Genomic DNA, 14,427 nt, shown 5'->3' with positions numbered 1-14,427 from the left:
GAGTTTTATCATTTCCAAACTGGATCCCACTTTCAGCTCAGGAACCTCCTCTGGGCGCATGGTGATGGGGGCCGGGGGGGTGGGGGCAGGCACGGGTCAGCAACACCTTTGGATTCTCCCTGGGCCAGAAGCCACTCAAAGAGGAAAAGGCAAAAGGAAGCGCAGAGGGCAGCTTTCAGGCCCCCCAAGTGTAACGGGGCCGGCAGGACCCTGAGTCCTTGTGACCAGCCGCTCACAGGCAGACCCTCAGGGAAATCCTGGGTGTGCAGGCGCCCTGTGGAGTGTGCTGCGTGATAGTAACAGGGACCTGCCAGGGACCAGGTGCTGTGCTGGGTCCTTTCACACTTCCTGAACTTCACAGCACCCTGTCAGGGAGTTGTCGTTGCCTGAATTTCACTGACAAAGGACAGGGGCTCGGAGAGACCATCTCACCCAGAGAAGCGGAGAGGAAGGGCCAGGATTCTGACGTGGCTCTTTAGCTCAGGGGTTGCACATTGGGCCAAATCTAGCCACTGGCCAAACGTAGCCTGCAGATGTGTTTTCTGTAGCCTACACCGTGTTTTTAAAAGTCAGGAAATTTTACATTAAAATAAGAATATCTAAATTCTCTTGAAAATTTGGATGATCTGGTATTTTGGGCTGTATTCCTGGCAGGCAACAAGTAGCTAGAACCGAAGAACAGCTGCCCCTTTAGATAGGACATGGGGGTATCTCTACTTCACCATAATCCCCACTGTTCCTTATTGTCCTTCATCTGCTGCATCACCCATTTGTCTCACCTGGCGATTCCTTGCAGATGACGGGCTTGCAACCCATCACCTGGTGCCAAAGTCTCTCCTCTTTCTTCTCGTGTCCCCTGCCTCCCTGACCTACCGTTATGACAAGGCATCTTTCTCTCTGCTCGTCAAGTTGGCCAGTTCAATCCACTGAAGAGCTTTTCTAAACAGGGTTTCCTATCCTCACCACACACACACATACACACATACATCACTTTCCTATAGAACAAAGATTTAACGCACACAAGACTAAAGGCATGGGAAGTTCTGGTGAGACTGGGATTTTTAAAAGTGCTCCAATTTCATTCAGTCAGTAAGTCATCAACAAACATTTATTGAGCATTATTGTGTGCAAGACTCTGTGCTAGGAGTTGGGGATAGAGTGGTGAACAAGACCTGGCTCCTGACCTCTAGTGGCTTGTAGTCTAGTGTAGAAGCTTCTGAAATAAATGTACTTTCTTGCAGGGCCTGGGTGAGTCTGGGATGTTTCTGGGGTCATCTGTGTTCTTCGCCATCGCTGATGCTGTGGCCACAGCACGCAGAGAAAGAGACATCGCCGAGGACTTCACGGTGCGGAGCCCAGCAACGCCAGAACGGGTTCGAATGGCCTGCGCCGATCGCTTCACAGAGATGGTACGGGATTCTCGTCTGTTTTCCTAACCAGTGACTTTTCCATTTCCTGCTTCTTAGGCCTCTTAGGTAAATTTATAACCTAATCTGTGCCAGATCAAATTATAAGATACAACTAATCAAATTATATGATAGAAATAAATCAGACAAATGCCTTTTGTATACGTACCGTTAACTTTTTAAAAAGCATTTCCCCATCTGTCATTTAATTTGACCTCTCAGCAGCCCTGAAGTAGGAGAATTTATCATGCTTCCAAAGCAAATAGCTAAATGTGAACAACTGACTGATTTCACCAAACTCCTGTATTTCCTCCCTCTTTCCTACCTAACCTATCCTACCCCTCCACAGAAACAAACACCCAAAGTGACCTGTGTGTCGCGTGGCTGCATGCGATACCGTCCCTTTCCGGGTCCGTGAACAGAGCGCACACACCTGCCTCCCTTTAGCAACCACGTGACCTCATCAGCAGCTCCCGCTTTTCCACTTGATTCCGGTTCATGATGATGCCTCCCAGCCAGGCAGGAGGGGCCGGGGCCATGCAGCCCCACGTGCACGAGGCCTGCCCAGCCTGCTGAGCGCTGCGCCCTTGAGTCCTTGAGTCCACCCTGGGCGCCTCCCTTCTAGCATCCTAATCGAAACAGAAGCGGCCGTTCACAGGGACGGAGCACCGTGCTCAGTGTTCTACACAGGGTACCTCGCGAGTCAGCACTGAGGCTCCATCGGGGAGCTACTGTTATTTCTTCATTTTGCTTTTGAGGAAACTGAGGTATGGTAACTTGCCCACCATCAAGATTCGAATCCAGGCCATTCGACTTCAGGACAGTATGTTGCCTCCTAGAGAGAAAGGAATTGATTCTACACTTCTCAAAATTTGTATTTTCATGTCTGTACTAAAAGAAGCCCGAATACTTAACTGACCTCTTCAAAACAGGCAGACATCGAAAGAACAGTGTGACACAGGATGTAGGAGCACTGCTTAAAGAGCAGTGTCGTCGTTATTCGTTTCCCTCCCCTGCGTGACCCAGTCCTCTTCCCATCTCCGAATCCAACTCGCCATTTCTTGTTCTCCAACAACACCGACGCCCCTGTATTTCCGCCAAGTCTCCCGGGGTGCTGCTGCCTCTCAGGCTGACCCCCACTGACTGCACTTGGCACGCAAGTGACGCCGGTCACCTGCCCAAGTCAGTCCCTCTCGGATGGCCAGGGCCGGAAAGCAGCTCTCCTCCACCCCAGGAACTCCTTCTCGGGCTGGTGTGGCCTGGAGGGCCGTGTCTGCCCCCTCCCAGCAGCACTAGAGACGCCGTCACCGCGGAATCAACCCCAAAAGCGTAGGCAGTTCTGACCTTTAAAAACATGTGCTCCATCCCGTTGTGCAGTAATAACCATCCTTTTCTGGACGGGGGCAGACCAGGGAAAGCAAAAACACTGTACGAGAAAAGATACTTCCAATCTTCCTTTCTCGCCCAGGCTTAACCTTTCCAGTCTTCAAGTGGCCTGGCTCCTAGGAAATGACACCCTTCTTTTCCAAGATTTCAGGCTGTTTTTAACAGTCCAGTTGTCTGGCAAAGTCCCTCTGTCACATGCAATGGTAAGAAGTGAACCACCTGATTTCATTCACGGCTCAGCCTGTCGGCTGCCTGGTCCATGGGATGAAGCCATGTTTTCTCCCCAGTCTGAGGGTTTCTTTGATCAGACTAATTTATTATGTCTTCTGAATATGTCATCCACTGATTTGTACACCCGTCAATCAAATGCTCAGAGTCAGTGTGGGAGTAATCTCACATTTCCTAAAATACTCATAAATTGATACGTGCTTTCTAAACATCACCTCACGTTATAATCTAGATTTGATATTATAAACCTCCTTTTAGTAACATGCATTGTTTTATCTTTATAAAAGTCCATTATGGAAAAATTAGAAAATGCTGAAAAGAATAAGATGAATGTTAAAATCAGCCGTAATCCCTCTCACCAGGAAATTATAGCCATTTTGACGTGAGTGTGTACTCATACATATACTCACACACACACTCTTTTAACCATCTTTTAATTCATATATGTTGACATGTACAATGTAACTTATTTATATACTCATTTTACAAAATTGGGATATCCCTGACACAAGCGGCAGAAAGATTTGAACAATATCATTCACAGGAAACCTGTATCGAGAAGATACTTTTCCCACGCAATATCACTCAAAAAATAGTTCCTTAAATCCAAAAAGAAAATAGCTGACCAAGGTCATTTATCCCCAAAACTCGTCTTTACTCGTAGCCCTGGAATAAGATTTGGAGGCGGGGCAGGGCACAGCGTTTAAGTTCCTAATAATAAGCCTCCTGCTGTTAAGGCTACTTGGCCCATGTTGAGAGTGACCGTTTATCCCTCAGACTTATCCTGCCCCATGATATTCCTTGCCATTCCCCTGATCTCACGTATGTTTGAAACGATGAGAATATAGCCGTCTTCCAACCCCTGACCAGACTTCAGTGATCCGAGAATTTCTGTCCTTGCCTCCAGACCCCTCTCCTCAGCTGTACACCAGCACAGAGGGTGCCAGAAGCCGGCCTTGAGGGGGCCTCCCGAGGGAAGCAGAGAGGAGGAAGTTCGGACTCTCAGTTTACAAAAAGAGGAGCAGAAACACACAGAATATAGATTCTTCTGCTGCTTCCTGTCACAGGAAATAGCAATACTCCTCCGTCCAAATAGCAACACAAACCAGAACCCTCGGAGCTGGCCTGACATTTCTCTCTCCTACTCGGTAGCCAGTCCTTCCCCATTTCCTGTTACTTTTAACCCCTAACAGTTTCTTACAGGAGCCCATTTCCTCCATTTCTAGCCACTGTGTTATTCATTCATTAAACCAACGTTTGTTGAGTGTGTAAGAGGTGCCAGGCATTGTTCCGGGTGCTAGGAACTCAGCAGTGAAGGGAACAGGAGCCATCTCTACCTTCGTGGAACTTGCGTTCTAGAGACCCCGGGCCCACCTCCCATCTCTCTAGGCTGCGTCAAGGCCGCCTCCCAGTGGTCTCCTTACACCCGCTGCCGCCAGACATCTGCGGGGTGACAAATAGGATCATGTCACTCTAGCACGGACACAAAGGCGAAAAGCTTCCCATTGCTCATAGTTTAAAGATAAACCTTTTTAACTTGCCCTGCCAAGCCTACAAACCGCCAAGTCCAGCATGGCCGGCCCCGCCCACTCCTCCAGCCACCAATGGGGCCCCACCCGCCTCCCCTCTCCAGCCAGCACACTTGCCTTCTGCGGTCTGCTCCTCGCATCAAGGACGGAGACCTTCGTCATGCTCTGCCCTCTGCTTGGAACCGTCTTCTTCCTTTTCCTTACCTGCTGGACCCCTGCTCACCTTTCCTACTGTAACCAAATCCAAGAAATTAACGTGATGCTTTCCTTCTTGCATAGTGTGAGGCACCAGGCGTGTGGTGGGGAGCCAGACTCGCAGGCGCCCGCTCTCCAGTTGTGATGACGCAGCGGGGGAGACAGACGATCACTGTAAATTATAAGGGCTTGGTTGACGCTGGTTAGCCCTGTGTGTCAATAGAACGAAACTTTTCTAAGTTAGCCTTCACCTTTCCTTGAAGTCAAGGGGTCACAGGTGTGGCCCCAGCTTGGATCATTCATCGTGCAATCATTCATTCATCTAACGTGTTTATTCAGCACCTTCCGTGCACCAGGCACTGCGGGGCAACTGAAGAAGTAGGGAGCCAGTCAATCTGCTGCATGTGGCTGACATTCTATTGGGGAAACCAGACAGTAAACAAGCAAACACACCATATAATTCCAGGTGGTGATAATACTGTGAAGCGACAGAGAACAGTAGGGCTGGAATGTGATAGAGATTATTTTGGAGTGTTTTAAATAGTTTATTAGAGACGGTTTCTCAGGCCTCTTGAGCCGAGGCCTGAATGAAGTGAGGGAGCAAGCATAAAGCTGGTAATGGCGTGTTGCAGGCAAAGAATGGCTAGTGCAAAGGCCCTGTGGCAGTCTCAATGGGATCACAAATAAATGGCCTTCTTTGTAACTCTCTGATCTTGCCTCTCTGGTAGAACCGATTTGTAACTGAAAGGTTGCTGTTGGTGTTCTCCCTGGCAGAGGGATCAGAGAAATAGCCATTTGTGGCCACACCACTTCTCTCCCCCTTGGCAGGGTTGAACCTGCATAGTCCTCCTTGCAATCAGCAGCTCTCCTGCAACCAGCCTCCATTATGCTCCAGATGTGCCTCTTCAGATCTTTAGAAATTACGATTTGTTCTCACAGCAGGCCTCCCAGAGTTCTCATAGCCTGGCAGCTCACACAGACCAGCTCTTAACACGTCTTGGAAAAAATCCAAGCCTGTTTCAGAATTTACGTTTGATCAAACCACCACGTAGTGTTTTTAGCTGAAATATATAATTGACACTGGCATACCATACTGCGCTATTTAAAAAAAAAACATTTTTGAGAAACATAGATACTAACACTCTCTGTATTTGACCTTTGAATACTGTTGTCAAAACACGATTTGTTCTGACAAATAAGAGAGTGAGAAGGTCAGAAGATCCCTGTACTGGAAGGTGAACATCGGAAAGTCCAAAACCTCCTCTTTTAATAACTCCCTATAACCGTAAGGTACATAACAGCCTGCCTAGGTCTATTTCTTAAACAGAAATGAGGGTCAAACTCTCAGTACTTTTCCTTTGGAATTAAACAAAATAATGCATATAAAAATACTGTGTAAATACAAGTCCCTCTGTAAATATGAGAGGTGAATTCTCCACCAAATATCCGGAGCTATTAATGACCTTCTTCAAAACATGCCCCTCCCAAAGGCGTGAAGTCAAGTTCACCTGCTGAGGGCAGGAGAAGCAGCCCTTTAGAGTAGCAGCCCCATTTTCACAGACAATTAGCTTTAAGCTTCAGCAAAAAGGCACTGGCAAGAAGGGTAAGGCCAGAACATTTTTGTTACAAAAGGTTCTACTATTTGAACAGCATTTACTGTATCAAGAGTTTCCTACATGTGTTGCTTTGGTGACCTTGACCAGAGTTGTTGACTGTTGCTTTTCTCCAGGGGCCCTTTCTCAGGGGGTAATGCCTGGCCAGAACAGTGTTGCTGGTGGTGGTCTCTGCTCTGAGCCCAGCAGAGCAGCCTGGCTCAGCCAGATGCGGCCAGAAACATCACTTCTATGCATAATTTCCTTTTTGGTGATGAGACGAAGAAAAATGTATTTCTTGGAAAATGTGTTTTGTATAGTCATCAAAAATTCCACAAGAAAAAAAAAAAAGAAAATTTCCCTTAGAGATATCCAGAAAATACCTAAGTAACACTTTCAAATTAGGATTTTTCCTTAGAAGCGGTGATTTCATTTTTTTCAAAAGATCTTTAGGATTCAGAGACGTGAAGGGTTCCACAGCCTTAAAAATTAGAAAAATACTGCTCTGGAGAATTTGGCAGTAGGACAAATACAAAAACTTTGTTACATTGTTACCACCAGCAGCAAAAAGTATGTATGATGCGCTGGCCCTGTGGAGTAAAGGTTAAGTTTGCGCTCTGCTTCAGGGAACCAGGGTTTGCCAGTTCAGATCCTGAGCGAGGACGTACACACTGCTCATCAAGCCATGACGTGAAGGCATCCTACGTACAAAATAGGGGAAGACTGGCACAGATGTTAGCTCAGGGCCAATCTTCCTCACCAAAAAATAAAAGTATGTATAAAAGTACCATAACTACAACAACGTGGTGTGTGCGGGCTGCCAGAGTGGGAGGCCAGGTAAACCCAATTAGCAGATTCAATTTCCGTTCCCTGGAAACTAAAATCAGACAGCTCAGCTTGGAAACAGGTTTGTAAACGAGTTCAGCTCAGCCCATGTTTTGTAGAGGCAGCTTTCTAACGCTGACTCATAAGGAATCCTTGCAACCACAACATATGGCTATGTCATGCATGAGGCTTAAGTTTACAGTAACTTAATGGGGAAAAGTCCCTCATTCTAGACCAGTACCCAATTCCAAACAGCCAAGCCTGTCCTGCCCTGTTATTCTGTAAGGTTGGGGAGCGTCTAGTGTCTGAAGGCCTCCAGCTTCCCCCCTCTGCAGCCTCCCTCCACCTACACTTCTCCCCCTGTGGCCACCAGCTCACCATCCCCGTGTGTCATGTTCCCTCCCCGCTGCTTTTGCATTTCTAGACGCCCCGCTCAGTGAAAGTTGGCAGCATTAAAAGTGCCACCTGTTGAGTTCCGTAAGGGGAGCCCTTCCTGCCAGATGCAGGAGGAGAGGCGTGTGAGCATTTCCTGTGCTGCAGGCAGCCTGGTTCACTGACGCTGCTCGGCTGGTGCACCCCAAACGCAGGTCCTCAACCCCGTGTGCTGCGCACGGCCTGGCGTTTCTCTGAGCCGGGGGAGATGTACTGTCAGTCTCACAAGATTGCCTTCTATTTCCTTATAGTTTTGGAACCTACCCCCACAACATGTAGAAACATGCAGTCTCCAGCCTGTTGTGCTGAAAGCTAAGCCCCAGATCATCACGGGGCCTGAAAGCAGCACAAACACGCCTCAGTCACGTGGCTTCTGTGCGGTGGAACAGCCGCACGCTGCGCCACTCAGGAGACACACAGGGCGGAGGCTGTGGTGGCGCCTTCCTCAGAATGCTGAGCCTATCGTCCTCTTCCTGTGAGACACCCGTGCACACACAGACACCCAACCCTACATACGCGCACACACAGATGGGTGTGTACTCTCTTGGTCTTCACTGCATTCTTCTCCTCCTGCCTCGTATGCTGTCTTGGACCAGGTTTTATTGGCACGCTAACAGGCTGTGAAAACCAATTCTTTTCATATTTTTCTTCCACTGGCAGTTTTTTCTTTTTTTTTTTTAAGATTATTTTTAAAAATTTTTTTCCTTTTTTCTCCCCAAAGCCCCCCGGTACATAGTTGTGTATTCTTCGTTGTGGGTCCTTCTAGTTGTGGCATGTGGGACGCTGCCTCAGTGTGGTCTGATGAGCAGTGCCATGTCCGTGCCCAGGATTCGAACTGACGAAACACTGGGCCGCATGCAGCGGAGCGCGAACTTAACCACTCAGCCACGGGGCCAGCCCCTTCACAGCGTTTTTATAAGGTTTGAAGAGGATAACCCATGACAAGCATTTAGCAGGTGTCGCATGTAGCAAGTGGTCACTATGCATTGATGCTGCTGCTGATGATGAAGATGATTGAGTCAGGAGTCCCCAAGACCACCATCAAGTCCCGTGACTCAGTAGGTGGACTCACAGAACTGAGAAGCTGTTACGTTCATACTTACGGCTGATTACACTGAAAGGATACAGATAAACATCAGCAAAGGAAAAAGGCACATAGGGCAGAGGCCAGGAGAAACCAGGCGCGAGTTTCCATTGTCCTCGGTCCAGTGGAGTGACACGGACAGCACTTAATTCTCCCAGAAACAATGTGTGAGAAGATGCACGAAGTATTGCCAACCTGGGAGGCTGACCTGAGGCTTGGTATCCAGGCTTCGTGTTATGGATCAGTCACGTAGGCATAAGGTCACGTGCATAGCTGACCTTAGTTACTCAGTGTCCAGCCCTTCCGGAGGTCAAATGAAACCACGTGGCCCAAGGCCCCAGGTGAACAAAGACACTCTTCTCACACAGGAGATTTCACTGGCTTAGGTATTATCTCCCAGGCATTGGTCAAGGGCTGAACCTTTCTTGGGAATGTGCAGGATTTGACGACCCAGCCCTGCCGAGTTAATGCTCTTCTGCACAATGAGGAGGAGGAAGAGTCCCAGACTGATGGCAGCTGCCACTGACGCTAGGCCTTGAGGCTAAGGAGCCTGGCCCAGTTATCTTAGAAGCAGAGACTTAGCTGAAAGCAGAATCAGTCTTGACAACCATAGTGAGTATATTGCCTTAATCTGAGCTGTCAGGCACCAACCAGGGACGGAGAGGAGTGAGGAGGACAGAGATGACGGCACCAAGCGAGAGAGAAAGTACAGGGAAGGAGGACACCGAAGGCGGATGGAGAGCAGCTGAAGTCCCAGGACTGGGGTTTGGACACCAAACCAGAAAGCTGTGTCCTCACCCAAGGAGCCAGGGAGAAGGTGAGACTCAAGAAGGCCAGGACAGCAAGAGAGTGAGGATCAGTCTAAGTCCCGAAGCAGAAGGGGACCCCAGGAGCCCGGGGCCAGGGAAAAGAGTAGGAAGCATGTTTTGGAAGAGGCTGAAAGTTCCCATCACCTTTAGCAGAAGAGTCAACCTGAATCCACCTCGGCCTAGACTGAGGAGCTTTGTCCGGGGTCCAGCACAGCCCCGGTGGGACAGGCACAGGCGCATTCTAAGTCAGATGGCCACCAGCCCGCAGAGCAGCGGAGCCGCGACAAGGGGAGTCCCTCTGAGAGGCCAACTAGGCCTCTATTTACGTGTCAGTACAGATGAAGAGCAAACAGTCAGAATAGAACTCAGGGAGATATCCTGACCCTTAGGAGTTGGGTGATTTTTTTTTTCTTCTTTTTATATTTTTGTGAAATAAATATTAGGAGAAAAGCCTTTCAAAATCTTCATAGCTTTCCATTATTTATGAGAAGTTTTTATTTTTAACACCTTCGTAACTAAAAGTCAACCCTTTAAATGAAAATGTGACAACAGTGGAGGGGAAGCATGTATGTTCTGCTTTTCTGCCAAACCTAATAGGGAGAATTCCCAGCAGAGGAGACAGGCATTGAGGGCCCCAAGGAAGAAGGGTCAACAAGTCAAAATCTCGGGGCTTGTTACCCGGGATAGTGAAATGAGACTGGGGCTTAACTAGCAAGGGCATCGTGCCACACAAGTCATTTGGCTGACAGTGTAGACGGGGCTGCTCTCAGGCCACTGCGGAGGAATCCAGGTCTGTGGGCTCCCTCGCAAGCAACAGCTCCCAGCCGGACCACTTTCCCCTTTCCGTCCTGCCTCCCAAACATTGTATGTAGGACATATAATTCTTTGGATTCACATCTGATAGGTATGTGTGATCGTACCTATCACACATAGATAGCTAACTAATCGAAGTGCCCGCTTACTTGTCAACGTTAAGCACAGTAGCCATCACAACACCGACCCACTGTCTTTTCAGAGTTGTCATTTGAAAGGAATGGTATGGTCCCACTCCCCAGGAAAATCCTGCCTCCTCCTATGAGAAATTTATCAAAACCTACAAATTTGATAAAACTTTCCCGGTGAAATATTGCAATGATATTATGATATTAAGTATTTCATTTGCTTGCTTTTTTAGATCCCAAGAGACGACCCCAAGACATTTAAACCTTGGTCTGTCCCTATAGCATAACACTGCTGTCATTTCCTGACAGGTAAGATCAATAAGCTGAAAGATAATTGCTCAAAAAGGAAAATAGATGAGCCAGTCCAGTGGCTTTCAAACTGTGTTCCCTGGAACCTCAGGATTGCTCAAGTGTGTCAATTAAGCTTCATTTTTAAATCTCACCCAACATTTAATCCTTTCACACTAAACACGCATGGCTGTGGATTTTGACAAAGGAAGCCCAGGGTGTTTTACCCAACACAGCAGTTTTTCCTTTCCTTTTATTTTTGTTATTTTTAGATGGCACCTGAGCTAACATCTGTTGCCTGTCTTTTTTGTCTTTCCTTCTTCTTCTCCCCAAAGCCCCCCAGTACAGAGTTGTATCTTCTAGCTGTGAGTGCCTCTGGTTCTGCTATGTGGGACGCCACCTCAGCGTGGCCTGAGGAGTGGTCCATGTCCGTGCCCAGGATCCAAACCCGGGAAACCCTGGGCCGCCAAGCGGAGCACGGGAACTTAACCACTCAGCCACAGGGCCGGCCCCTCCTTTTATTTTTAAAATTGAAAAAAAAAAAAATGAGAATGCTGCAGATTAAGATATTTTGAAGATCCTACTCCCTGATTCTTTTGAAAGTCACTTACAACTTAAGTGCAAAACCCCAAATTGAAATCTCTTGATTACTGCATTTATAAGTAACTAGTGCTAGCCGGAAGAGTTCTCTCCTGTGTTCATTGAGTTCAACTGCTGCAGTTTTCACTGCTGCTCAACACAAACGCAGACCACTGAAGGCTTTGGAGCATGGCCTCCAAAACTTCCCGGGAAATGCACGCGGAAAAAAGAAACGTATTTTCATTGGGAGAAACTTCTGCTTTTCTGCACTCTTAATAGGCAACGACAGAAGAACCGACAGCAGGAGAGAACTATGTCATAGATTAAGAGAAAAGAAAGTTTGTTCATCGAACTCTAATTTTCCAAGTAAACGTCTAAGACGACCCACAAGTATTAACATATGTATGTTTAATTCCATTGTGCTTGTCAGATGAGACCAACTTTGCATTGATATTTTTGCTAAATCAGACTAAATAATTGATGAGATTTTTTGTTTCTCCTTTCACAACAACAATAACAAAAGTAAAAACAGGCAACATTTAAAATTCTTAAATATCTTTAATTATAAAATGTAATTTAAAAGCACATTCCCAAGTATGGAGGGCAGAATGCCTGAGCTCTTTAAGCGTTCTCTGTCTAATTCTAGTTCTCTCTCTACTCTCTCCACCCTAATCCCTATGTAAATACGTAAAACAAGGTATGTAAAGTGCACAGCACTGTGCGTGACACAGCATTCAACAAAGGACAGCTAAACACACACACACACACGCTCAGATGCGATAAATGCCGTTTAACAAAGTGGAGACCACCAGGGAATGAACCAGGTTGTCAAGTTTTTGCACAGACTTTAAAGTAATGACTATCCTCAGATTGCAAGACAAATTTAAAAAACAAAACCACAAAAACCTCTTGCCACTTTACCACTTACAACTATTTGTGTGTCAGAATATTCTCCATGCTGTGCAATTAAAACAAAGGCAGATATAAATTGCATTCTGAGTCTAACTGTTCTTTACCTGTAATTTCAAGTTTTTGCTTTCTTCAAAGTAGCATAATTGTTCTCATTTATTTGCTTTATTACCAAGTGTTAAACATTGCCATATTAAATTTATACCACACTAAAATCTATTAGTGTGTGTGTCCCTGAAACATTTTAAACCTCTGCTAAAAATGCGTGAACACCTCTGATCTCATCAAGCTTCTTCCTTTATACACGAAGACATGGAGGCCAAGGGAAAATGAGTAACTGCCTAACTATCCTTATTCAAACCCGTAAAGCCTCCGATCCAAGTTTTCAACTACTTATTGTTCTCCTCATACGCAAAAGTTGAGGGATTTGCACACAGTTTTGTAGTTAATCTTTCTTTTTTTCCAGGTGTTGCAGTTTTTCACAAGTGTTTAAAAAGACGGCTTGTTAATCCTAATTGGACTCCAAACTGATATTCTTTTACTGTTGTGGAAGAGAAATGACAAAATTTAGGATCATTATTCATGTCTGATTCTGTGAACAAGATAAATCATTATTTACAGATTATGTGCTTAGACTTTCCAGCCTAGAGGTGACGGGACAAACACTGCGAGATCCATGGAAGGGGTGCTGATTTAACGCTGATTTCTCTCTGAAGATGTCATGGAAATATTGCAGGAAGGGGGAATTTTTTCTTTCTGTGTCCCTCCGATCAGACTGGACTGGTGACATGGATTACAGTCATAGAGTGAAGACCCTTCCCCTAGATCAACATGTGACTCCTTTTCCCAGGGACGTTTGATTCTGTGGCCACAGCTCGCCAACACCACAAGACTTCTACAGGGTTTTCTTCTGTCGTGTTTTCCCTGTGGGTTAGCTATGGGTCTGTGCATGCACATTTGACAGAAAAGGAGTGGTATTTTCCTCCTGTGGATCAGCTATTCAACTGGTTAGCATTCTTTTGGAATTTGGAGGGAGAAAGCAATGTAAACCATTTTCAATGTATTATCTCAAAACCCTTTATTTTTTAAAATGTGTTTATGGAAATCATTTGCCATGGTATCAGAGTTCCAGAAATACTTGATTGCTCAGTTTCCCATATATCGAAGTGGGTGATACACAGCAAAAGAATTCTGAATTATAATCAGCCCTACGTTGTAGTTTAAAACATGCAGGATCCACCAATTCCATTAATCTGAGTTTTAGAGGCCTTCAGAGAAGGAGAAATCAGTATATGAATTAGGCCTTATTTAAGCAGAAAGTCAGGGGTAAACTGCCAGTCTACCAGCCAGAATTCACAGGAGGCTCACCAGGCCTCCATCTCCAGGGACTCCCGAAGTGAATGAAGGGGGAGAGGCTGCGCTGAGAGCGCTTGCTATGGGCGAGGGAAGGCAAAGATGAGGCAAGTGGTACAGCCTGGAGGAGGCGGAAGGTCATCATGAGCACGTCTGATTGGAGCGACTGGGACACAGCTGTCCAGAGGCCCATCCGCTGACTTTGGAGGCTCCACTAGGCCACAGGTGTCCAAGGGAGGAAGTGGGACAGGAGCACAAAGAGGAAGGAGACAGGAACCGAAGGGTCATGGGCAGGACAAAAATTACGCAAGATTTTTGCTTACGTGAGCAGAAGAGCTGGGGAACTTGATAGGAGTATCCAGGGTGAAAGTAATAAAAGTTTGGCTCTTGAGAATAAAATCCTTAACTGGATAATCTAATATGAATGTGAAATTTGTTTTATCATTTATATAATTTTGAATGATGGTAAATATAATTTGCATTTTTAAAAATTTGGTCTATAGGGCTAAGGATGGTTACTGGGCATTTATTTTCCATTTGTCATGGCTGAGAACTACAAAGCACTAAAGATAGAGGGTCTGAATAAAATTTCTTCATGTGAGTTGATGCACAAAAATCTGAATGGCATGGCTATCAATAAAGTACTTTTTTAAAAAGACTCTTTTGAAACCACCCACTTAAAACCTGTTCTTTGGGTTCAATAAGCATTAGTAAAGGATGAAACTTACCAAATTTTTTTTAATAAGTAATACATTCACACAGTTCAAAAATACAAAAAAGTGTACAGTACAAAGACTTACTCTCATAGCATCCCAATCCGGCCAATTTCACACAAACACAGAGTGTAACCATTTTTATTAGCTACTTTTAC

The 14,427-nt window shown here is 46.1% G+C and overlaps 1 protein-coding gene across 1 annotated transcript in view; it reads left to right on the top strand.

The window, feature by feature from the left end:
• Positions 1-14,214, top strand: part of LOC124232314 (aldehyde oxidase 2-like) — a 52,007-nt gene extending 37,793 nt beyond the window's left edge. Inside the window, exons 24-26 of the mRNA XM_046649272.1 lie at positions 1,242-1,409; positions 10,661-10,736; positions 12,670-14,214. Of these exons, the coding sequence (XP_046505228.1) occupies positions 1,242-1,409; positions 10,661-10,714 (222 nt within the window). The 3' untranslated portion in view covers positions 10,715-10,736; positions 12,670-14,214. The remainder of the gene's footprint in view (positions 1-1,241; positions 1,410-10,660; positions 10,737-12,669) is intronic.
• The last annotated feature ends 213 nt before the right edge of the window (positions 14,215-14,427 follow it).

Source organism: Equus quagga, unplaced genomic scaffold, assembly GCF_021613505.1.
Source record: "Equus quagga isolate Etosha38 unplaced genomic scaffold, UCLA_HA_Equagga_1.0 HiC_scaffold_447_RagTag, whole genome shotgun sequence".
Lineage (NCBI taxonomy): Eukaryota > Metazoa > Chordata > Mammalia > Perissodactyla > Equidae > Equus > Equus quagga.
This window is presented reverse-complemented; position numbering and strand designations above follow the sequence as displayed.